Below are 24,520 nucleotides of genomic sequence, written 5' to 3'. Positions count from 1 at the left end.
GAAAATGGCAGGAACTTCCTTCTCAGCCAATCACTGGCTGCAGAGGAGACCCACCTCAGCTAGTAATGTGTGTGCTTTGAACAGGGACCAGGAAGTGGAGACCATGTAAGCATCAAAACAGTATGGCAGTGGTGGGGGATTGTAGAGGTGGGTAATGTTTCTTTTATTTCATTTTACATAATTTTCCTGGACAACATCTTATAATTTAAGTCTTGTTACAAACGTTATTCTCCAGTCATTACTAGGAAAGTTGTGTGACCACCCTTCCTTCCCTGATTATAGCTGCAATAACACCTTCTAAATGAGTTGTCAGACAACTTTCCTTGAATTCCAGAGATCAAAATTTACCTAACTGCACCATACATTACATGTGATAATAGTAGATTTACCATTCTGGAATCTGAGGAATAGCAGTGACAAAGGATGTTAGAACTTTTTTATTTTTGGAATGTGTAGGGGCAGTGATACTGACCATTTTTGTAATATACTTTAATTACTGAAATCGTACATTTCTATTAGAAAAATAGCTCTAAAGTGGCCCATTTTGTGCCTTAGAAACGCTCCTCTGTCTTCTGTTTACTTAACTGTGGATGTCAGAGTTAAGTTATCAGTTAAATGATGTCAGAACTGATCCCATAATTTTCTGTGTTATCATTCAAGGGATCCAGTACATTAGTTTTAATGCCAAATGTCTCCTAGCACTAGACAGAAACAAACGCTCCACATTTTCAGGCTATGGACGCCGGATTGGTGCACTTGTTTGTTCAATGGACGATGTGAGAAACCATTTTATTCAACGACTCTGCGGTATGTACATAAGCTCTTTGAAGTCAAGGAGGCTTCAAGTCATGCTCTCTGCGCTCTTTTCCTGCCTCCTGCCCCTTGATAGACATTTACGACTTTTGGCACGTCATCTCCTTGTTTCTCCAAGTCTTGCACCCAGGGTGCACTGTCTCATCCATGGCGCCTGCACATTGAACCTTGGTTTTCAGCACCTAGCTTCCCCATTTCCCTGCGCATGCGCCAGACAAGGGGGGCAGTGCACTCCTGTGTGAGAATCAAGGAGATGATGTGCCACAAGTCATAAACCTCCATCAAGGGGTAGGAGGCAGAAAAAGCATGACTTGGAGTTGAAAAGAACCAGCTTCCTTGACTTCAATTTCCTAGCACTTTCCTTCTATTTTTTTATTTTATATTTTACTTAATAAAGTATACACAAATAGCTGAAAATTACCCCCAAAGTTCTAAACACTGAGCCTGACCCCTTGCAAATAGGCAACAGGGTCATAACTACAATTCATAGTGTCCCATAGCAAAATAAGATGGGACCCCACCACCTAGTGTAAGAAAACTAAAAGAGTAGCACAAGCAGCGATAATTAAAAGTAGGTATAATATATCAGAAAACCCACATTATAGCAATAAACTGACATATTGTTATTCCCAATCCCGACGTGAATGTTCTTGCACTTGACTGGGCACTATCAACCTCTGGGCCCCATAGCAAGTGCTATGGCTGCTATGGCTACAGTTAAGCCCATGAAAGGAAACACAAGCACAACAAAATAAAATTGTATTTTAGGAATCTCAATATTTGTCTAGTTTATAATGCAGATATAACAGGATTTGTCATCTACTCCATGTGACAAAAAAAAAGCTTCCATACCATATTGATAGAGATGATCCCGAAGGCATTGTCGTTGGACAGTATGGTGACAGTGGCAACTTTCTGGGGTCCTAGCTGTGTGTTTAGTGGGGGATTCTGGAAACGAGAGAACAACACATAATTTGTTTCATGTCAAATAATGCTTTCAAGTGATGCAATGCAAACAGTCCAGGGTGACGGACATTACGGAATGGTGTATTGTCGCCTGGGAAGATTTGTACGAGGACATTCAGGAGGCCATTAATCACAGGCTGACAGTCTATTACTGACACCATAGAAATAAGAAAAGGAAATCAAATATTCAGATGTTGTATAAGACTAAACATTATACATTTAAACATATGAAACGCAGCACACATATCTCTTTTTTAAGTGGTCTTTTATTCAACAGTGGTGCATTTGTTGGCTCCATGGCTTATTTTCATGGCTATAGCATTTTTTAGCTCATTTGATGGCGGTTTTGTGCCATCGACATCCATATATATTTTTTTGCCCGGCTTCAAAAAAACACATGTGTTGTATTTTCTTTATGGTGTTTTTTCCAGTGCCTTTTTTTAATAGGGATCTTCATGTTCTATATTTTTGCGGTGTGGACGGATTAGGGTCTCGATATGTCCTGGCCACCGCACGGATGTTGCCTCACCGCTGGAGCTAACCATGGTCTGGAGCAGTACTTGTAACCATGCGCCACCATTTGAAAGCTTTCCACATGACAGATATCAGAATTACACTACATACAGATCTGCATTTGCATTTAACTCAGAAACCACAATGTACAACTTTGCTATTTGAGTCGATCTCAAGAATGAAGCCCTAGATCTTATCGAGCAATATATGATACTCATTTTAATTTTACTGTAAGTTGTCCAAGAGAAATATTCATGTAAAAAGCTGTTCTGTCATGTATAAAAGGTTTTACGGGTAAACCAAAAAGAGAAGACCCACCTGTCATTGCTGAATTGTGAGGTGAGGGCAGTGCGGCCGCACGTCCAGACTGTAAGGCATCTATACATACTACCCATAAACTGAATGTGCTAAGTATAACTTACTTATTTCTACTTACCTGTAATATCAAAAAGAAATGAAATGTCTCGTCTGCCTCTGGCAAGTCATCGTCGCATATAGAAATATAGACCGTCCGATTCTTCTCCCATTCGGGTATGAACGCAGCAGCAGCAGTAGCTATAAAGTCTCCTGTGTTTTCCTCTTGTAGCTACAAGTAAGTAGAAGAAGTAGTAATGTTTTTTAAAGAGCACGAGCATGAGTAATATTATATATATAAAAGGACGTATATATGTATGTATGTGTGTATGTTTTGCAAAAACGCAACCATCCATTTCAACAAAACTTGGTCTACACATCCCTTGCTACCTGGAAAGAAATCTTGCGGGGGTCTCAGCTCTCTAGGACGTACCGGTCCCGAGATATTCCCAAAAAATGACCTGCATTATCCAATTCAAGCCTGCCAGCCTTTCACTTAAATCCTAACTGCCATACACACGGTCACATGTCCCTTATCAGCCAATAGAAGCTCGCAGGTCCTACTCCAGGTTGCCATAACAACTGATCACAGGTTTTAGCAGTTCGCAGGTCCTGAAATATTCAGTCATATGACGTATGACGGCACAACTACACTGCTACATGCATGGGGGGCAGGGGCCACTAGTAAACGGACGGGCGCTGTGCAGTTCATTGTTAAAGGGGCAGGCACCTCGGAGTTCACTGTTAAAGGGGCGGTCACTGTGAAAGTCACTGCTAAAAGGGCGGTCACTGTTAAAGGGACGGCCACTGTGAAAGTCACCGTCAAAGGGGCGGCCACTGTGAAAGTCACTGTTAAAGGGGCAGTCACCATTAAAGTGGCGGACACTGTGAAAGTCACTGTTAAAAGGGCAGCCACCGTTAAAGGGACAGCCACTGTGAAAGTCACTGTTAAAGGGGCGGTCACCATTAAAGGGGCAGCCACTATGAAAGTCCCTGCTAAACGGGATGTCACCGTTAAAGGGGTGGCCACTTTGAAAGTCACTGTTAAAGGGGCGGTGACCGTTAAAGGGGCAGCCACTGTGAAAGTCACTGTTAAAGGGGCGGTCACCAAAGTCACTGTTAAAGGGGCGGTCACCGTTAAAGGGGCAGCCACTGTGAAAGTCACTGCTAAAAGGGCAACCACCGGGAAAGTCACTGTTAAAGAGGCAGTCATCGTTAAAGGGGCGGCCACTGTGAAAGTCACTGTTAAAGGGGCGGTCACCATTAAAGGGGCGGCCACTATGAAAGTCACTGTTAAAAGGGTGGTCACTATTAAAGGGGTGGTCACTGTGAAAGTCACTGTTGAAAGGGCGGTCACTTTTAAAGGAACGGCAACTTTGAAAGTCACTGTTAAAGGGGCGGTCACCGTTAAAGGGGCGGCCATTGTGAAAGTCACTGTTATTTAATATAAAATATGCAATAAATAAATACCCGAGCAACGCCAGGTCATCAGCTAGTGTATACAATATAATAAACTGTGAAAATCCTCTCCTACATCACCTTTACTTTTTCCAGACGAGGGTGATTTTACCATGGACATCATGTAATCTTTTGTCACGCTATAGGGGTTCTAAAACGCCACAAAAGCTGATGTATTATTCTTAGAATAGTTCATCAATATCAGACTGGTGGGGGTTGGTACCCAAGTAGACAGCGGGCACCACGTCCCCTTCATTGTTTACAAGGCACAGCTCTGTACTTTTAGTAATAGCTGTACCTGGTTTTGCAACTCAGTCCTATTTATTTGAGTGGGACTAACCAGTAGAGAGCAGCAGTACTTGATTAAGTCAGTATTAAAAGGGCTTTTCATACTGATGGCCTATATCCTTTGGATAGGTCATTAATATGAGATTGGCTGGAGTCCGATTCCTGGCAGCCCAGCCGATCAACTGCATTATATGGGTCTGTCTACCTGCACACTGTGCGGGGGATTGCAGCTTTGACTTTGTTCTTCTGAATGGGATGAAGCTGAAATACTCTGCAGAACCGTTACTAAGTAGATGGCATGGCTCATGTATAAAATGAAGTGCATGCCATGACCCCTTCAGACTGCTTATCAGCAAAGGTGTAGAGAGTGGTAGCCCTAGTGATGTGATATAGATGACCTCTCCTGAGGACCTGTCCTGTCCACAGTAGTGCCACGGCCTTCTCTCTGCTCACCATGTACTTGGTATTGCACTCATTCACTTCAATGGGGCTGAGCTACGCCGAGGGTACATGACCGATAAACGTGACATCAGCTAAGCTGCAAGAAGGTCATTGCACTATTGTGACGCCAATGCTGTCTCAAATAGCTGATTGGTGGGGGTCCCATTAATTAGATACTGATGACCTGTCTAGAGGATAGGTCATGAGTATAAAAGTCTTGGAAAACCCCTTTAATTTTAAACAGGATCAGATGGGTGATGAATCTGCAAATATTCTGGATTACAGGACAGTCACTGACACATACCTAAAATATTAGAGGGGTCTAGTGCCTTAGGGAATACAGTTCAATATAGAATGCTGATAAAATATCCCGCCTGATCCCCATTCACTGTAAGGGGATACAACGGTAATTGGGCCGCTTTCCGGCATATATGCTGACTTTTGTTGCGTGTAGCATTTTTTGTCCAGCTGCAAGCCAGCATGTACGCTGGATACAGTGACCAGATAATGGTGCATTCACAACGCAGGTGTGAACCCGGCTAAGATAATTGTATCTGGTATGCCAACTATAATTAAATAGGCAGTAATGATCTGCCAGTCTCCTTTTATCAGCTGTAATGCCAATTTACATCGAAAAAGTGCAGAAACAAACGCTATCAGCTTTAGGCCTCTTACACACGACCGTATGTATTTTTCTGTACTTTGCGGTCCGTTTTTCATGGATCTGTTGTTCCTTTTTTTGTTTCCATTGTGTTTCCGTTCCACATTTCCACAAAAACATCTCCGTATGGTTTCCGTATGTGATCTGTTTTTTGCGGATCGCAAACGGAAACATAAAATTTGTAATCATTACTGTAATGTACTGTAATGTTTGTAAATAGCAAACACATGGGCAAAGTGGGTGTGGATCCGCAAAATACAGATGACATACGGATGTGTTCCGTATGCATTCCGTATTTTTTGCGGACCCATTAACTTGAATGGAGGGACGGAACGTTATTTGCGGACAATAATAGGACAAGTTCTATCTTTTAGCGGAACGGATATACGGAAATACAGAAACGGAATGCACACGGAGTACATTCCGTTTTTTTAGCTGGACCATTGAAATGAATGGTTCCGAATGCGGACCGAAAACGGAACGGAAATGGAAAAAAAATATGTTCATGTGCAAGAGGCCTTAAAAGTGCTGCATGGTATTGTATTGTGCAGATTCAAAGCCAGTAAAATGACAGAAGGCAGACTGGCCCTTTTACACGTTTTAGATATGTATCCTTTATGACAAATAAATAGTCAGTGGCTATAGATAACCTCTGATATAATGTAATCTGCACGATACCCCTGGCTTCATTTCCATACACTTACCAGGACTATTGCCGTGATGTTTACGGGGTCTCCTGTCCTTTCAATTACCAGACGTATGACTGTGGTCGCAGTTTCATTTACAAAAAATTCAGTTTGTCCAGCAAACTGCACTTGTGTTTCTCCAGATATCCCAGTGACTAATAATGCGAAGAAAATAAGTGCAGAGGAGGGAACTGGGGGCATGCCTGTGATAGAAAACAAAATAGAAGCATATGATCTAATGTCACATACATAGTAACACAGTAACATAGTTTATAAGGCTGATAAAAAGACATCTGTCCATCCAGTTCAGCCTGTTATCCTGCAAATGAAATCCAGAGGAAGGCAAAAAAAACACGATGTAGAAACCAATTTTCCTCACTTTAGGGAAAAAAAAATTCCAATCAGAATAACTCCCTGGATCAACGACCCCTCTCTAGTAGCTATAGCCTGTAATATTATTACGCTCCAGAAACACATCCAGGCCCCTCTTGAATTCCTTTATTGTACTCACCATCACCACCTCCTCGGGCAGAGAGTTCCATAGTCTCACTGCTCTTACCGTAAAGAACCCTTTTCTATGTTTGTGTACAAACCTTTGGGTTCATTTATTAAACTGGTGTAAAGTAGAACTGGCTTAGTTGCCCATAGCAACCAATCAGATTCCACCTTTCATTTTTGACAGCTCCTTTGGAAAATGAAAGGTGGAATCTAATTTTAAAACATGACAGGAGGCTTCCTATTTTGCATTAACTCTCTTTACTAACTCCACAGCAGTGAAGAAAAAAATGTAAAGAGTAACAAGTAGATCACTCCGCCGCATAGTATATAAGGGTCATGCTGCCTGTACACTTCCTCTTTCTTTACTGCTCCATCAGCAGACAGGTCAGACTTTTTGCTCTTAACCTACAAAAAGGCAGCTCTGTCAACTTAGACAGCTATAATGACCACTTGTACCACATCCAGAGTAAACTAAAAGCCAAACAAGTGGAATGTTTATATCAAAAGGTATCATTTATTATAAAATATAAATAATGGAGAGCAACAGGATGTAATACAGTACACGGAGAAGCACAGGGTAAGTAGATTCAAAGGAACCACCATAGGACTGCGCAAGATAAGGCACAGTTCTTGCGCAATGTAAAGCACAAAATAGGTACGACCAATAAAGCAAAAGCTAAGACTCTGGGAAACCAGATGAATATCACATGTATGGTCTCCCCAATAAGGGTATGGTACACAAGTACCACAGGCCAGATATAGTAACCCCAGAGTCGTAGCTAGCATACACGGTATGATGTAGATATCACAATCAGCCAAAAACAGTGATATGATAAATACAAAATCACTAGGCTGAAATCAAACCATAACTAACGTGCGCCTAAGTACAAGGGACCCAGCGTGGATACATACAGGGGTACCCCGCACGTAGCATGGAACCGCGCTTAAGTACAGGACGTACCTGAAGACATGGTGGCAAGATGAATGACCGGCCCTGGGCGCGAGACCTCGACGCGCGTTTCACCTCAACGGCTTCGTCAGCCTAGTGATTTTGTATTTATCATATCACTGTTTTTGGCTGATTGTGATATCTACATCATACCGTGTATGCTAGCTACGACTCTGGGGTTACTATATCTGGCCTGTGGTACTTGTGTACCATACCCTTATTGGGGAGACCATATATGTGATATTCATCTGGTTTCCCAGAGTCTTAGCTTTTGCTTTATTGGTCGTACCTATTTTGTGCTTTACATTGCGCAAGAACTGTGCCTTATCTTGCGCAGTCCTATGGTGGTTCCTTTGAATCTACTTACCCTGTGCTTCTCCGTGTACTGTATTACATCCTGTTGCTCTCCATTATTTATATTTTATAATAAATGATACCTTTTGATATAAACATTCCACTTGTTTGGCTTTTATCAGACTTTTTGCTCCCCTGGAGCTATATTACTTCTTGTGCATTTATTTCTTACTATATCGTATTATTATCATTTACCTTGGGTTCCTCAGGTCCCCCTCTAGCCTGGAGTGCCTCCTGGCTCCCTCCTTTTCGCGGCCGTTTTCCCGCCATTTTCGCGGCCGTTTTCCCGCCGTTTTCGTGCCGGCCCGCTTCCAAATCACGGCTGGCCCCAAAAAATTTAGTCCCCGGCTTACAGCCTACACTTGTGGCCGCCATTTTGGATTGCGGACATCGCGGGATTTTGCAGCCATCTTAATTTTACCTCATAACATCTCATTGGGGATTCAGTGTGACTGTACTAATTAGCTGTTACTCCCTCATTACTGGTTTTCACCCCTGTGCCTATCTCAGACTACTATTCAGTTCTCTCTGTGCCTCATGTGGCTGGGTCAGTCAGGTCAGTGCTGCTGCCTGTTTATTATTGTGACCTGCACTTAAGGGTTTCAACCCTGTGCGACCGGGGTGAGCCCCCACTATTAATACGCTGCTTATTGAGAGACTAGCTGTTGCAGTTCTCTCTAACTGGGTGAGCCCCAGTTTATAAGGTCACTACTTTACCCTGCTGGGGTTTATACTGGGCTTTGTTCCCATACTATTAAAACTGACCATACGCCTGTTCTCAATACCTGGGTGCCCGTTTATTACTGTGCCTTTCAGTGACATACCAGCCGACCCTTATCATGGAGAATTCCCAGAATGTCCCTGTAGGCTTCCAGGCTATGATTAACGCAGCTGTCGCTGCCTCTGTGGAGAAGGCACTCTCCAAGGCCCGAGCTTCGGCTCCTGACGTACCACCCAAGGGTAAGGCACCTGCCAAACGTAAAACTGCCAAACTTCACACTCCGGCCCCGCGTCAGGAGTACTCTTCAGAAGAAGAACAGGACCCTACCCACTCCATGTCAGTGCTAGATGAATGGCAAGCTGACGCTTCAGATTCGGATTACGACGCATGGGGCTCGGACGAGAAGTCTGTTTCCGCTTTCATGCAGGAGACCCTCCTGGGTGCGGCCCAGGCAAGAGGTATCGAAGACACTGCTGACGCAGAACCTCCTCTTGACTCAGACACCATTATGGACCCCTCAGGTCAGGCGATGTTCGATCCTCGCAACATACGACACCCCAGATCGGGTGAATGGTCGCCTCCGGAACACTTTTCCAGGTTCATGCACCTGTGGCTCCGCAAACCTCTGGAGAAAGAGGTCCGCAACCGACTCAGGTCTGAATGCCCACGCCCTTCCCTGCCGGATAAGGTCGCTCAGACCCCAGAATTTGACAAAGTTATGACGACCTTTATGATGCGCAGTGGCAGAGACCCTCGACGGGGGGTAGAGAAAGGCCTATGGGGCGCCCAAGATAACCTACTGGATTCCGTAGGCCCCCTGGCTCGCATTATGTATCTGGCGGATGATGCCTACGCCAAAGCCGATTCCTTATCCACCGAGGACTTCAGGGAATGGGCACATGACATTCGTGAGTGGGCACAACGTTGTTTTTGTTTCATCGGAAACGCCAATGTTACGCTCTCTTCGGAGAGACGAAAAGCAGCGTTATTCCGTATTAACAGTAAATTGGCAGACCTTGGCACAAAAGAGATTGGGCCCCAGGCACAAGGGAAACTTTTCGGTGAACCATTCCTCAAGGAATTAAACAAACATGTCAACGTGTTCACCTCCCTTAATAAGGCGCAATCCTCAATGTGCAGTGTCTTCAGGAGCAACCCTACCAGAGGGGTTTTTGAAAAGGCTGGCCGGCAACGGGGCCGTGCCGCCAGCCGATTTTGGCCTTCAGGCCCCCGTACTCAACCAACACCATTTTATCCGACAAGGGATCATCAGCAACGACCCTTTTCCAGAGGCTCGGATAGAGGCCGTGGAATCTGCGGACGTTCCCGCTTTACTGCAGGTAAGGACCCATATTCCTCCGTTGTTACCATGTACCCGCACTGCGGGCCGTATTTCCCTTTCTTTCCACAATTGGGCCGCCCTTTGCTCAGACGCTTGGATTCTACAAACAGTGCAGGGATATATCATAGACCTAGTGGGAACCCTCTTTCAGGTTCAGCCCCCTCACCCCATCCACATGTCGTCTTTCGACCACAACCTCGTCAACACGGAGCTACGCGAGCTTCGGGACAAAGGGGCTATTCAACCAGTCCACGAACAGGGAGGTTACTTCAGCAACATCTTCCTCGTGCGGAAGAAGTCGGGAGAATACCGCCCAGTTACCAATCTTCGCGCCCTCAACGCGTACGTTGTCTATCGCCACTTCAAGATGGAGGGCATCCACCTCCTGCGGGACCTTCTTCGCAGCAACGACTGGTTCGCCAGGCTCGATCTAAAAGATGCATACCTGTCAGTCCCGGTGCACCCGGACTGTCGAGCACTCCTACGTTTCCTCTGGCATGGTCGCCCTTGGCAATTCACTTGCCTCCCTTTCGGGCTCAGCTCAGCCCCATGGTGTTTCACCAAACTCCTAAAACCGGTGGTGGCCCACCTGAGGTCCAGGGGCATTCGATGCATCATCTACTTGGACGACCTCCTCCTGTTCTGCTCCGACGAACGCAGACTACGCCAACACATTCACCTGGCAGTATCCCTACTGGAATCTCTGGGCTTCGTGGTAAACCAACAGAAATCGGAGCTGACCCCTATCCAGACGATACAATTCCTCGGCTTCGAGATCGACTCGACGACGTGCACTCTGAGGCTACCAACCTCAAAGATCGTAACCATTCGCAAGGAGATTCGCAGAGTTCTCCGACTCGATTCCATCCCTCTACGCAACCTGGCTAGGATTGTGGGACTCCTCTCAGCTTCCATTCAAGCCATATTTCCGGGTCCTTTCCACTACAGGGCCATGCAACGACTCAAGGCAAAATACCTTCGCCACAGACCTACCTACGATCAACCCGTCCCGGTGACGACGGAAGTTCGCGAAGAGCTGTCATGGTGGCTGGACAGCATGCAAGCCTGGAACGGCAAGGCCATATTCGGAGACACTCCAGATTTCGTTTTAGAATCAGACGCCAGCTTGTGGGGATGGGGTGCCACCAACGGAACCATCTCCACTGGAGGAGCATGGACGACGCAGGAGCTCTCCATGCACATCAATTGCCTCGAACTCCTAGCTGGATCCTTCGCGATTCGCAGCCTGGCTCGGGAGAGCTCCAATTGTTGCATCCTCCTTCGCATGGACAACATCTCCGCAGTCCAGTACATCAACCGCCTAGGAGGCGCTCGCTCACGCCTACTGTCGGATATCACGAGGAACATCTTCGACTACTGCCTCCCTCGCAACATCACGTTACAAGCGGAATACTTGCCGGGAGAAATCAACCTCACAGCCGACTGGTTCTCTCGCCACTGGAGAGACGTCAGCGACTGGAAGCTGAACACGAGAATCTTCAGGGCCCTGGCAGCCCGGAGGGGTCCCTTTCACCTGGATCTGTTCGCCTCTCGCAACAATCACCAGACCCCGGAGTTCTTCAGCTGGCTTCCGGACCCGGAGAGCAAGGCGACAGACGCTTTTCTCCAACAATGGCTGGCGACAGGAGCCTACGCTTTTCCCCCATTCTCCATGATTGCGAGAACACTACACCAGATGCGGACACAGCAAATCAAACTGGTTCTCATAACGCCCTTGTGGCAGAGTCAACCATGGTTCCCGGACCTCCTGGCCTCCTCCTACATGGATCCTCTCCTCCTTCCATCCTTCCAGGACCTGCTCACGGATCCCAAAGGATGTCTCCACCCGCTCATCCTGGAAGATCGACTACCCCTGGTGGCTTGGTCTCTTTCCGGGGTTCCTGGCGAGTCAGCGGACTATCGCAGACTGCTAGGGACCTCTTATGGGACTCATGGGCCCCGGGAACTAGACGCTGCTACCTTTCAGCTTGGGCCTCCTGGTCTACTTGGTCCATGGAACGGGACTCCGATCCATTTACGGCACCTGTTCCCATGATTCTCAATTTTCTTTCCTCCTTGTTTTCTTCTGGCCGCTCTTATCGCTCTATCAACGTCGTTCGCTCCGCGATTTCGGCAGCCCATACTCCCGTCGGGGACCTCCCAGTCGGCAAAGATCCTCTGGTCTGTCGCCTACTCCGCGGCATGCGGCTTCGCCGCCCCCCAGCCCCCAAATACCATCACCTATGGGACGTGGGACTGGTTCTCTGTTTTTTCAGGGATTGGCCTCCGAATGACCGCCTCTCCCTTCGCCAACTATCCACTAAGTGCGCTTTTCTCCTCTGTCTTGTGTCTTTCCGACGGGTGTCGGACGTTCGGGCCTTGGATGTCGATGCCGTTGAGGTGACCCCTGAAGGAGTCACTTTCCATATCTCTCGTCGCACTAAATCAGGTTCGACGTCGGTCTCTTATCCCTTTTTTCCAGACGACCCGCAGCTCTGTGTTGTGTCCACCCTTCGCAGTTATGTTTCGGTTACCTCCTCACTCCATTCCTCTATGTCGGGTCAACTCCTAGTTTCCTACGTGCGCCCTTACGCCCCAGTCTCTGTCACCACGCTGGCCCGTTGGATCCGCTGGATCCTTTCCCTCACAGGTATAGACCCCGCTTTCGGCGCCCACTCCGTTCGCGGAGCGGCGGCTTCAGCAGCCCTAATGGCAGGGGCGTCCCTTTCGGATATTCTCCGAACGGCAGACTGGTCTAGGGAATCTACTTTCCGTACCTTTTATTTTCGCAATCCCCCTTCTGCTGGGACATCTCTTCTTCAGCGTTAAAATTGCAAAATAGGAAGCCTCCTGTCATGTTTTAAAATTGAAGATTATGCTAGCTTTAGTGTACTAATAATCTTAATTTTAATAAAGACAGGAGGCGAGTATTTTCCCTCCCTTCTATTCCCTACCCTGACTCTTTGGGGGAGTGAATCTCAAGGTGTCGGATATGGGGCTCGATTTTAATAATCTCTCTGTTTTGGGACATATTCAGAATTTCTCACCCTAAGTATTGCCTCCCTGACGGGCAGTTCTTAGTTGTATTACATACTTACACCTACCATACATTTAGCCACTAGATAATTTGCACGCTATTTGTAATGATTTAATTTTACACTATTCCGTTAAAGCCCATAAGCGTGAATAGTTACGATTCTATACCTAACCTATTTTATACTCTCCTTTCAGCGTAACCCTCTTCAGGTCCTCCACTGGTCGCTGGTTTGTTAATCTTACGACCCCATAGGATGAGATGAGAGCTTCGTTCGGTCTTACCTCCAACCTCGTTTACCAGAAGTCTCCTCAAGTTCTGCTCGCCAGAAACCGCTGTTACAGTTTTCGTTGAATTTCTGGATGTTCGAGCTCAACCTGGACTTTGATGTCGCTTTTAGAAAGAGGAAGTGTACAGGCAGCATGACCCTTATATACTATGCGGCGGAGTGATCTACTTGTTACTCTTTACATTTTTTTCTTCACTGCTGTGGAGTTAGTAAAGAGAGTTAATGCAAAATACTCGCCTCCTGTCTTTATTAAAATTAAGATTATTAGTACACTAAAGCTAGCATAATCTTCAATTGGTTGCTATGGACAACTAAGCCAGTTCTACTTTACACCAGTTTGATAAATGACCCCCCTTCTTTCCTCTAAACGTAAAAGATGTCCCCTCGTCACAGTCCTGAGGATAAATAGATGATGGGAAAGATCTCTGTACTGCCCCCTGATATATTTATACATAGTTATTAGATCTTCCCTCAGTCGTCTTTTTTCTAAAGTGAATAACCCTAATTTAGATAATTTCTTTCAGGGTAATGTAGTCCACCCATTCCAGTTATTACTTTAGTTGCCCTTTTCCATGTCAGTGTTACCCATTGTTTTACGATTTAGTATGTACTGGTGACTTGCATTATTCCTTCCTATGTGCATAACCTTACATTTGTCAATGTTAAACCTCATCTGCCACTTATCTGCCCAAGCCGCCAAACCTACACAGAACACTAAGCAGCAGAATAAAGGCTAGAAAACCTCTTAAAGGGAACCTGTTACCAGTGACCTCCCTATCAAAGTTTTGCATAGACACATAGCTGTGGTTCACCTGATTAAAACGCTGCTTTTCCTTTGTTGATCTGAAGCTCCATTTCCGAGTTATGACACTTTTTCTAAATATGCAAATTAGGCCTTTGGTGCAATACGGGTGTCACCATTGCTCTTGTTGCACACAAGCTCTACTCATTTCTGTTTCCAGTGCCTTCCTCGCTGCATTGATTGACAGGGCCAGCAAGTGGCAAAGCAGTGCTGGCCACAGAAAGGAGCGGAGCTTCGGTACAACCACAGCAATGGTGACAGCCTCACTGCACCAAAGGCTTACACCATGGGTAACTGTTATCCACCTGTTGTCCTATACGGGCAAATCCGCAGCATTTTACAGGGGAAGAAGTGGATGAGATTTTGCACATGCTACAAAATGAAAATTTGCATTGTAAGCTGACCTGTGGTGTGGAATTGATATCAGCAGGAAGTCAATCAAGAGAGGAAAATCAGCAGCAAACAATTGTGTTTCAAATTCAATGCAGAAGGCCGCACCCAACAAGATCTTGTACCACACTTCTTGACCAATTCCTTTAATTATCATTTGAAAAGCAAGTAAGCAACCAAAGATGTGGCCCTTGGCTGCAGGAGTCCAAATTGAGGCAGTTTGTGAATCTACAATGAAAGCACCTGGGGGCTGAGAGAATCCCCCAGCAGAAAGAGCTACACTCCAACCCACTGACAGGATTTTATCAGTTTGCACCTTCAGTACCTTCTACTCATCTGTAGGTCACCTGAAAACACTTGGCAGAAACCACATTAGCCACAGTAATCGCTATACTTGGTGCCCTTCATGCCTTGAGAAGATAGAACATGGTCCATTTAGTCATTTACTACTTTTATAAAAATAAAACTTTTTTTGGACTGTAATTTTTTGTCCCCTTAGGGGACTTGAATATGCGATTTTCTGATCCCTTGTACCATAGATTGCAATAGTATGTCATGGGAATATTTTGACGAGCTTCCTGTTAAGCGATGCTTCAGGCAGAGGTTAACGGGAAGCTTACTATGACAGGCTTAGGAGCCTTCATAAGGTCCTATTCTGCCATAGCAACCAATTGGAGCCCCATAATTTTGCCACTGGGGCTCCAATCAGAGCCATGATCACTATTGACGCAAGTTACTTACATGTCTGTGATTTTGGGTTAAAGGGTTAAAGGGGTATTTCCATCTTGGAATTTTATGGCATCTCCACAGGATAAGCTCAGGGAACTGCATCTATCTCAAAACCAGGCCCTCACTTTCTGCCTGGTGAGAACAACCTGGGTCCGAGCTGGGAATACCTTGTAAAACACTTCCCTCCTGAACCTTATCAAAACGTTTAACAAGGTTTAACCCTTTGAGGACCAAGGGACGTATTCGTCCCATTTTTTTAATTGCCTGTATTGTCTGAATAAGAACTTAAAATACTTTTTTTTTTTGTTTGAGTCAAAATATAAGTTCTTATCAACAAATGGTTCTAGCTTTTTGCCAGTTATTTCATGAAATGGCTTAGTTACAGCAACTGAAGTGTACGAACTTCAGTTGCCGTAAAAAAAAATGGAGCTTCTTTTGGCCTTCCATTAAAAGTAACCTAAATATTCACATTTGTCCCGTGTCATAACTCCTCCCCCAAAAATGACACAAGTGTGGAAATGGTTTTATTTATTGTTCAAATACATTCTTAAATGGAAAAAAATATAATTATGTTTATATTGATGACGGTAATCTTACGGTCCTCAAAGGTTTAAATCATGTTGTCTCTTGCTCTTCTTTCCCCCAGGCTACACAAGTTACGTTTTTAGTCCAATGTAATCTTTAAGTAGGCATTGTTGTCATTTTAAGTTACTCAAACCCCAGAAGAGTCTAAAACTATTGTCCTACAGTAGCAGGAGGAAGGAAATAAGATGGCAGTGAACATGAGATCCACACATAATGGAGAGGGGCTACCTACTCTTACTGTCTACATATTATGTAACACATCCAGCCATCTGTATAAAGAAATCTGATTTCATCTGGATCTAATAGTAACAAAAACCTGCAAGACCTCTGCTTTGAGGGACCTCTAGTAGAAATGCGTAAATGGCTAAAGACTGAACTTAAACTTAAAAAAAGTATATTATATGGAAAAATGTTTCCCAATGTATGCTGCCACTCTCTGCTGCTATACTTGCTTTTTTAGAGAACTGGTCATTATAAAAATGCAGCTCAATCTGCAGACAGCAGGATATAGAGCAGGAGGAGCTGATTGATGTATAGTTAAATCTCTGCTCTTTTTGTACTTAGGAGCCAACTCAATGACCGACAGCCATCTCTGCATAACTAAGCATATGGGGAAGGTTGTCAGTCACTGAGGGATTGAAATGAATAAATTACAAGTTTTACAGAATCATTTACCATAAAACTATATATCAATCTGCTCAGCTCCTCCTGTTCTATAGCATGGTGCCTGCAGATTTCACTGGATTTTTCTTGGTGACAGGTCCTCTTTAATAGAACACAGATCTCCACTTGCTGGTGAGATTATGCGAACCTCGTGCTTGTATGTCGCAGGCAATCTAAGCATGAAGAGCTGCAGTGTTAAACATAGTGAGGAAACAGAGCACCAGCCTATGATGATATAGGAGGAGGACTTCGGATTACCAATGACCCACAGCAGACAAAGCAGCTAGGATGCGGGCATTGATCAAAGATGGAGAGGAGTTAAAAATCTCTGTCAAATGGTGGCTATACATCTTAGCTAGCTTCAATCCGATTCTCTCCTGTAAACATGCATGCTTGGCTGACAATGCATGTTTTCTGAAATCCAACATGCCCAATCCTTCTTTCCACAAACATCTGCCTTTTCGGGAATGTTGGACACTGACACATACATTTGTTTAGCTGAGCTCCTCTAAGCTGTTAAAGAGAAAGACTGAATTTCACTTGAACGACTTCTTTGGTCACCATCAGGGGCAAACAGGGAACTTAAAGGGTTTCTATCACTTCGTTTCACCTATTTAGCTTTCAGACACTAGCGATCCGCTAGTGTCTGCTTTATCTAACCATCCTAATATAAGAGCTTATTGTCCTGCCGTTTAGCTAAAAAAATAACTTATATAGATATGCAAATGAGCCTCTAGGTGCTATGGGGGCGTGATTAGCACCTAGAGGCTCCGTCTACCTTAACAAACTGCCGCCGCCCAGCGCGTCCCTCCAGCCCGCCCATCTCCTCCGGAATGCGATGCTCCTCGTATTCGGCGCATGCGCAGTGAATGTCTGATCGCTTCCCTGCTCAGACATCTCCACTGCGCCTGCGCCGATGACGTCATAGTGCTCCGAGGAACAGGCGCAGTGGAGATGTCTGAGCAGGGAAGCGATCAGACATTCACTGCGCATGCGCAGAACAGAGACGCGCACGGAGAGGATCGCTTCAGCTGGAGATGGGCGGGCTGGAGGGACGCGCTGGGCGGCGGCAGTTTGTTAAGGTAGACGGAGCCTCTAGGTGCTAATCACGCCCCCATAGCACCTAGAGGCTCATTTGCATATCTATATAAGTTATTTTTTTAGCTAAACGGCAGGACAATAAGCTCTTATATTAGGATGGTTAGATAGAGCAGACACTAGCGGATCACTAGTGTCTGAAAGCTAAATAGGTGAAACAAAGTGATAGAAACCCTTTAAAGTGGCCTGGAAAAAAAAAACTAAAAGTGGCCCATGTTGTATGTGTAACCAGGCTGACAGAAGGCAAGGCAACAGAAGTAGGCAGGGCCCGCAATACTGTAGTGTGTGAGAGATAGGTTTTATTTCTCTATATATATGTACTGTATTACTCTTTTCTGTCCACAAGATGGCAGCAAACCAGATGTGTGAGCCTCAAGTGCATTTCTTTGTCTTAAGGTCACTGGGGGAGGGGGAGTTAGGTTGTCATTTTTTAATCTGCCAATGAAACTCGGGGATAAAATTAGCAAACTACTCCCATTTTGTTAAAGAGCCAATAGTCTTTTCTTAAAGGGATTCTGTCACCAGTTTTCACCCCTGTCAGCTAAACATATGCTGATGTTCAGGGCATCTTCACGATTCCTAATGTGGGCTTATAAATGTCATCTGTGGGCTTATTTAGCTAAAAAAACAGCTATTACTAACCTGTCAGTCAAACAAAGGTGCCCAAGGGGATGTTAATGGATGCAAGATGCCGGCCGCACCCGCCGCCGTTCGTGCCCAGCGCCGCCTTTCCGGACTTCTGCGCCGCCTCCTAATCCTCTGTGCCGCCTCTCGCTCTCCCTCCCCCCTCCTTCTGCTGTAAGATCTCGCGCATACAGGGGTTGAGCGAAGTGCCGGCGCATGCGCACTTCGCTGTAAGAAGCCAAATGGAGAATTCCGCAAGGGTGCATCAGGCAGAGCCCTGTGCGCAAGCGCGAGATCTTACAGCAGAAGGAGGGGGGAGGGAGGGAGAGCGAGAGGCGGCACAGAGGATTAGGAGGTGGCGCAGAAGTCCGGAAAGGCGGCGCTGAGCACGAACGGCGGTGGGTGCGGCGGGCATCTTGCACCCATTAACATCCCCTTGGGCACCTTATTTGTTTGATTGACAGGTTAGTAATAGCTGTTTTTAAGCTAAATAAGCCCACAGATGACATTTATAAGCCCATATTAGGAATCGTGAAGACGCCCTGAACATCAGCATATGTTTAGTTGACAGGGGTCAAACCTGGTGACAGAATCCCTTTAAGGAACCCCCTTTTGTGATGTCATATCTGCTATTTAAGTGAATGTAACTTGAATAAAGTGCCCTTGCTCAGGGGGATGAAAAGATGCTTTCATGAAACCAACTTGTGTGTCTGGTCTCATTATGAAAGCAGTATGGTACGTACTTATTCTTCTAATTGATTTGGCACCACACAAAGAAGATGAGAATCACATGAATTGCGATAACAACACAAAATACCGCCCTAGCAGAACCAAATACCACAGTGCAGCACAAAATACTGCCTCAGCAGAAGCAACTACCACAGTGCAGGACAAAATACCGCTACCCTTACCACAGTATTTAACTGTACCGGTTTCTTGAAGACGGTGATACATTTGAGTTAAGGAGGGCATATGCAGTAAGGGCTCGGTCGGCCCACCGGGAAATTTCCCTGTAGGGTCTATGGCCAATCCGCCCCTAGTCACCACTCATCCTATCTGTGTAGCAATCGAACAAGCAGTTGTGCAACTTCACAAGCAGTTAATAATGCACATCATCTAGTACAGGGCTACTACTAAGCTAATATTACTTGATCTGATTCTCAAAACAGAATCAACTTGAATGAAAACATAGCATATAACATAGTCACACAAGGAAATCTAGGGTATAAAATAATTCTCCTTACAAATAAAGGTCGTAAACAAGTAGAAATACATAGGTGTTCGGTGTACTTACTACTGTATATGTGTCTTCCCTGAGTGCACACAGCAAGTAATTAATACCAGCAACAAGACCTTTTCCAGGGATGCTAACAATGTCTTATGTTACAAGTCTTCAATTTCCAAGACTAAAGGATGTTTAAGACTCTGCAATTACTTCTGTGGCCTAAGAGGTTTCATAATATTATGATCAATAATTCAGTAAAACCTTCCCCTTCTTAGTAGCCACGCACGGTCTCTATTTGAACATTATTTTATTTGGTGGTTTGCAGTTTATTCCCATCACCTATAGACCACAACCAGTAATCCAGAAAAGAATTCCCCTCTAACTACTGCTCTGGATAAAATCCAAATTATAATTCATTAAAAATATTTCAAGTATTTACAAATAGACAGATGTAAGGCATTCCCTATGTGATAGGATTGGACATGTTAATCCATTCTCTGGGTCAGTATGATTACAGTGATACCATATTTTTATAGTTTTTCTTCTGTTTTAATGCCTTTTTTGTATTAGTTTATTTAATTTTTTTGGAAAGTGAAGTGATGAAAAAAGGCAAATTGGACATTTTGATTTTTATCTATTAGGTAATTCATTGTGTGGGGTCTATATTTTTAGATTTTAATACAGGCTTTTTTGGGGATGAGATGGTGCTAATGATCTTTATTTTTTACACCAAAATAAATAAAGTTTATTAACTCACCCGCTGCTAGCAAGAGACGTGCACGGAGCTCCCGGACCAGGAAACTTGCAATGAGAAAAAGAAAAATTCTCCAGCACTCTTGTCCGCTGTTAAAATTCAAGTTTTATTTGGTATACATTAAAAGTACAGGAACATGAGCCATAACATTAACTCAGGGGAGTCGCAGCCGTTCTGAACAGTGTCCTTTGACTCAAACATACTTGTGGCTTTATCCATCCTTTTTGTGCAGTCCAGCGTGTCAAATAAGCATTTTGCCTCTGCAGACCCCCCTCAGGCTCTGTTTCTGACATCTTTGAAATATAATTTCAAAGATGTTCCAAAGATAAATCAGCGGGGAGGATGAAATCCATGTTCCTGTACTTTTAATTGATACCGAATAAAACTTGGATTTTAACAGCGGACGACTGGAGGATTTTTCTTGATCTTTATTTTTTATTATTCATTTTTAACATAGGGAAGGGGGGTGATTTGAATTTGTATATATTTTTTTGTTCTTAAAACCTTTTTAGAACTTTTCTCCCACTTAATTTAAGTCCCTCTAGGGGACTAACATGCAATTGTCTGATTACTTCTCCCATAGACTACAATGATTTAACATTGCAGACTATGGGAGATTCACTATGTTCCTATGGCATCCTGCCACAGGAAGGGGTCCACAGGAACTTCACGCTGGCTGGCCTTGGAAGGCCTGAGGCTGCCATGGCAAATAAACGGCTCCCTCGATCATGGCTTGGGGGAGCCGTTCGGCTCTGAGGAGCACAGTGCTCTCTGTATTTTATTACTCAGATGCCACAACTGATGACGAGGGGCTAAAGTTCCATGATTGCCATTATCGCCAATCGCAGACAATGCGTTTGGGTGTCTACTATGTAAAAAAGGCACCTGGTACCTATGACGCCCGCTCAGCTTCTACCAAGTCGCCTACCCAGAAGTGTAGCAGCAAATGTGCAATAGCCATTCCTGAAGCGGAATTTGAGCTTAGACAGCAGCGCAGGCAGGAGATTGACAAGGCCAATTTTTATGCGTGTAAGCAATTTTAGAATTTCTTTATGTTGCTGACTGAGATGTAAGACTCTGAAATCTTGGAACTACAAGTAAGATCAGATTGCTGCCAAGTCCTGTTAATAGAGTTAGGCTTCTTTCACTCTCGCATTAGTGGTCTTTCCGCCAGGCTCTTCAGGCAGTTATAATGGGATCCGGCGGAGAACCGGCTGCTACCCGGCAAATATGCCGGGATTTGGCCAGCTAAAAACCTCTGCGTGATAAATTTAAATGAACCCCTTTAACACATTATCAGTTATGCATGATGTGATTGATCTTATATGTGTACAAAGACTTACATCACAGAACATAAACAGAGAGCCAAGTAAGGTGGAGAGAAACTGACAGGTTGTTATTCAATGGAAATGTTAGTCTCTGTATATACTGGATATCACTAGACTACAAAATACTAAATGCAAGGTCATAATAACTATAGGAAAAAGAGTCAGCCTCTCTGGTGTCCGGGACCATGGGAGCTCACATAGGCTAGTTCTTTTTCCTATATTGTGCAAGCACGACCACCACTGATGGTTTGCAGGGTGGTCTGTAACCATGGAAACGAGCAGTGTATAATGTGATGGAAAAATGAATCCAGCCAGTAAGGGAGGCAATATGGATAATAACAATACATTAGTAAGTGCCTTGTATTAACTTTCTCTACATGATAAATGCTACTTACTGAAGTGAGAAAACCCCTTTAAGGGGACGGGGTGTTGTGGAAATCACTGTTAAGGAGATGGGGTACTGTGGAGGTCACTAATAAAGGGGCAGCCGCTGCGGAGGTCACTGTTAAGGGGGCGAGATGCTGAGGAGGTCACTGTTAAAGGGGCGGGCTGCTGTGGAGGTCACTGTTAAAGGGGTGGGATGTTGTGGCAGTTACTGTTAAATGGGCGTGCGCTGTGGAGGTCACTGATAAAGGGGCGGGCGCTGTGGAGGTCTCTGTTAAGGGGGCAGGGAATGGTGGAGGTCACAGTTAAGGGGACGGTCCACTAAGGACCGTGTTAAGGGGAAGGCGCTGTGGATATTACTGTTAAGGGGGCAGGCCCCTGTGGAGGTCATTGTTAAGGTGTCGGGGTACTGTAGATGTCACTGTTATAGTGGATACTGTTGATATCTTTTAACGACACACACAAACATTTAATGAAATAGATCTTCTGCTAGTGTTATCATAATTTCTATTTAATAAATATTTAGCTGCCTCCTCTCCTCTGATTCCCCATGGCTTGATGTACAGCAATGTCTTTGTTGATTCATTCTGCAGGACCCTAGACAATGGTGACTGTGCTAGAGACCGAGCTACTTTGGCAGGACAACACAATGGTGAGTTCTCAGCAGCATCAAGCAGAGAGCAGCAAATTACACACCCATGCACTTCATTGCATCTCACCAAATTGGCTAGTTGAAATGCTAATTGCCTTTCAGCCATGGGGGATAGACAGCCAGGAGATCTTGTGCCTCAGAGAGCGACGCACATTTTTTATTCCACTCCTGGTCCATTGTCTTGATGAGAATTATTCAAAATCCATTCATAAAGGTAGCTCCTTGTCTAACCTTTAAAAATGTGGGAATTTTCTAAAGACCAGACGGCCGTCACAAATTGGATGGCCTGAGCAAGCCTCAACCAGATGGCGGGATTAAGTCCTTGTTAATGCTTTAATAAAATAATGCTTGAAGCTGGTAAAGGAAGAAAAGGTTTCTGGAGAGGAACAGAGTTGTGTGTACGGGAACAGATTGTGCCTCAAAATATTCCACTTAAACAGATTTGACTATTGACTTAAGTTGTGATTGTGATCAGGCTGTAAACAGTCGTCTACACAATGCTTCCAGGGCAGTAAGTCTTAAAAAAAATAATGAACTAAAAAAACAAGAACTTGTCGATGTATTCATATAAGGGCTCTTTCACACTTGCGTTCTTGTCTTCCGGCATAGAGTTCCGTCGTCGGGGCTCTATGCCGGAAGAATCCTGATCAGGATTATCCTAATGCATTCTGAATGGAGAGAAATCCGTTCAGGATGCATCAGGATGTCTTCAGTTCCGGAACGGAACGTTTTTTGGCCGGAGAAAATACCGCAGCATGCTGCGCTTTTTGCTCCGGCCAAAAATCCGGAACACTTGCCGCAAGGCCGGATCCGGAATTAATGCCCATTGAAAGGCATTGATCCGGATCCGGCCTTAAGCTAAACGTCGTTTCGGCGCATTGCCGCATCCGACATTTAGCTTTTTCTGAATGGTTACCATGGCTGCCGGGACGCTAAAGTCCTGGCAGCCATGGTAAAGTGTAGCGGGGAGCGGGGGAGCAGTGTACTTACCGTCCGTGCGGCTCCCCGGGCGCTCCAGAGTGACGTCAGGGCGCCCCAAGCGCATGGATCATGTGATCACATGGATCACGTCATCCATGCGCATGGGGCGCTCTGACGTCATTCTGGAGCGCCCCGGGAGCCGCACGGACTGTAAGTATACCGCTCCCCCGCTCCCCGCTCCTACTATGGCAACCAGGACTTTAATAGCGTCCTGGGTGCCATAGTAACACTGAACGCATTTGGAAGACGGTTCCGTCTTCAAATGCTTTCAGTACACTTGCGTTTTTCCGGATCCGGCGTGTAATTCCGGCAAGTGGAGTACACGCCGGATCCGGACAACGCAAGTGTGAAAGAGGCCTAACTAGACTGGTATATTTAATACATCTAAAATCTTCTAGAGTGTAAGCTCCAGTGAGCAGAGCCATCACTTCTTCTGTCCTATTGTGTTTTTCTTTATTGGTTTTGGAGTATATTCTTACTGTGTGTCCATGACTGAGAAAAGCAGTGCAGAGTGTTTTTCATTATTAAAAAAAGGATTAAAAGGACATATTTTGGGCAGTGTGTTACATAAAAAAATATGTTTAGACTGGCAACTGGTTTGCCCTCGCCAATAAGTGGTTTTCATGTTTCTATAATGGATGATGACTTCATTTTATCTCAGGGCTGGTATAAATCCTTGTAACACCATGATGTGTCAGGCGCTCCAGAAACTATAATAAAACAAATATATCAATGCCAAACCACACATTAAAATGTACATATAAAAAATAACACTGGCGGTATTTCCAGCTATGGCTATGGCTACTTTCACATAAGCGTTTTTCTGGTTTTGAGATCCGGCATGGGATCTCAAAACCACAGCAAAACGCATCCGTTTGAATAATACAATAGTCTACATCTGATCACAACGGATCCAGTTGTATTATATCGAATATGAA

The 24,520-nt window shown here is 44.8% G+C and overlaps 1 protein-coding gene across 1 annotated transcript in view; it reads right to left on the bottom strand.

Annotated features, from left to right (window-relative positions):
• The window catches only part of ADGRV1 (adhesion G protein-coupled receptor V1), a 574,752-nt gene that overhangs the window by 493,987 nt on the left and 56,245 nt on the right, over positions 1–24,520 (bottom strand). The window contains exons 3-5 of the mRNA XM_040419646.1: positions 6,199–6,383; positions 2,729–2,878; positions 1,666–1,761 (exon numbers count right to left, since the gene is read on the bottom strand). Of these exons, the coding sequence (XP_040275580.1) occupies positions 1,666–1,761; positions 2,729–2,878; positions 6,199–6,383 (431 nt within the window). The remainder of the gene's footprint in view (positions 1–1,665; positions 1,762–2,728; positions 2,879–6,198; positions 6,384–24,520) is intronic.

This window comes from Bufo bufo, chromosome 2 (genome assembly GCF_905171765.1).
Source record: "Bufo bufo chromosome 2, aBufBuf1.1, whole genome shotgun sequence".
In the NCBI taxonomy this organism is placed as follows: domain Eukaryota; kingdom Metazoa; phylum Chordata; class Amphibia; order Anura; family Bufonidae; genus Bufo; species Bufo bufo.
This window is presented reverse-complemented; position numbering and strand designations above follow the sequence as displayed.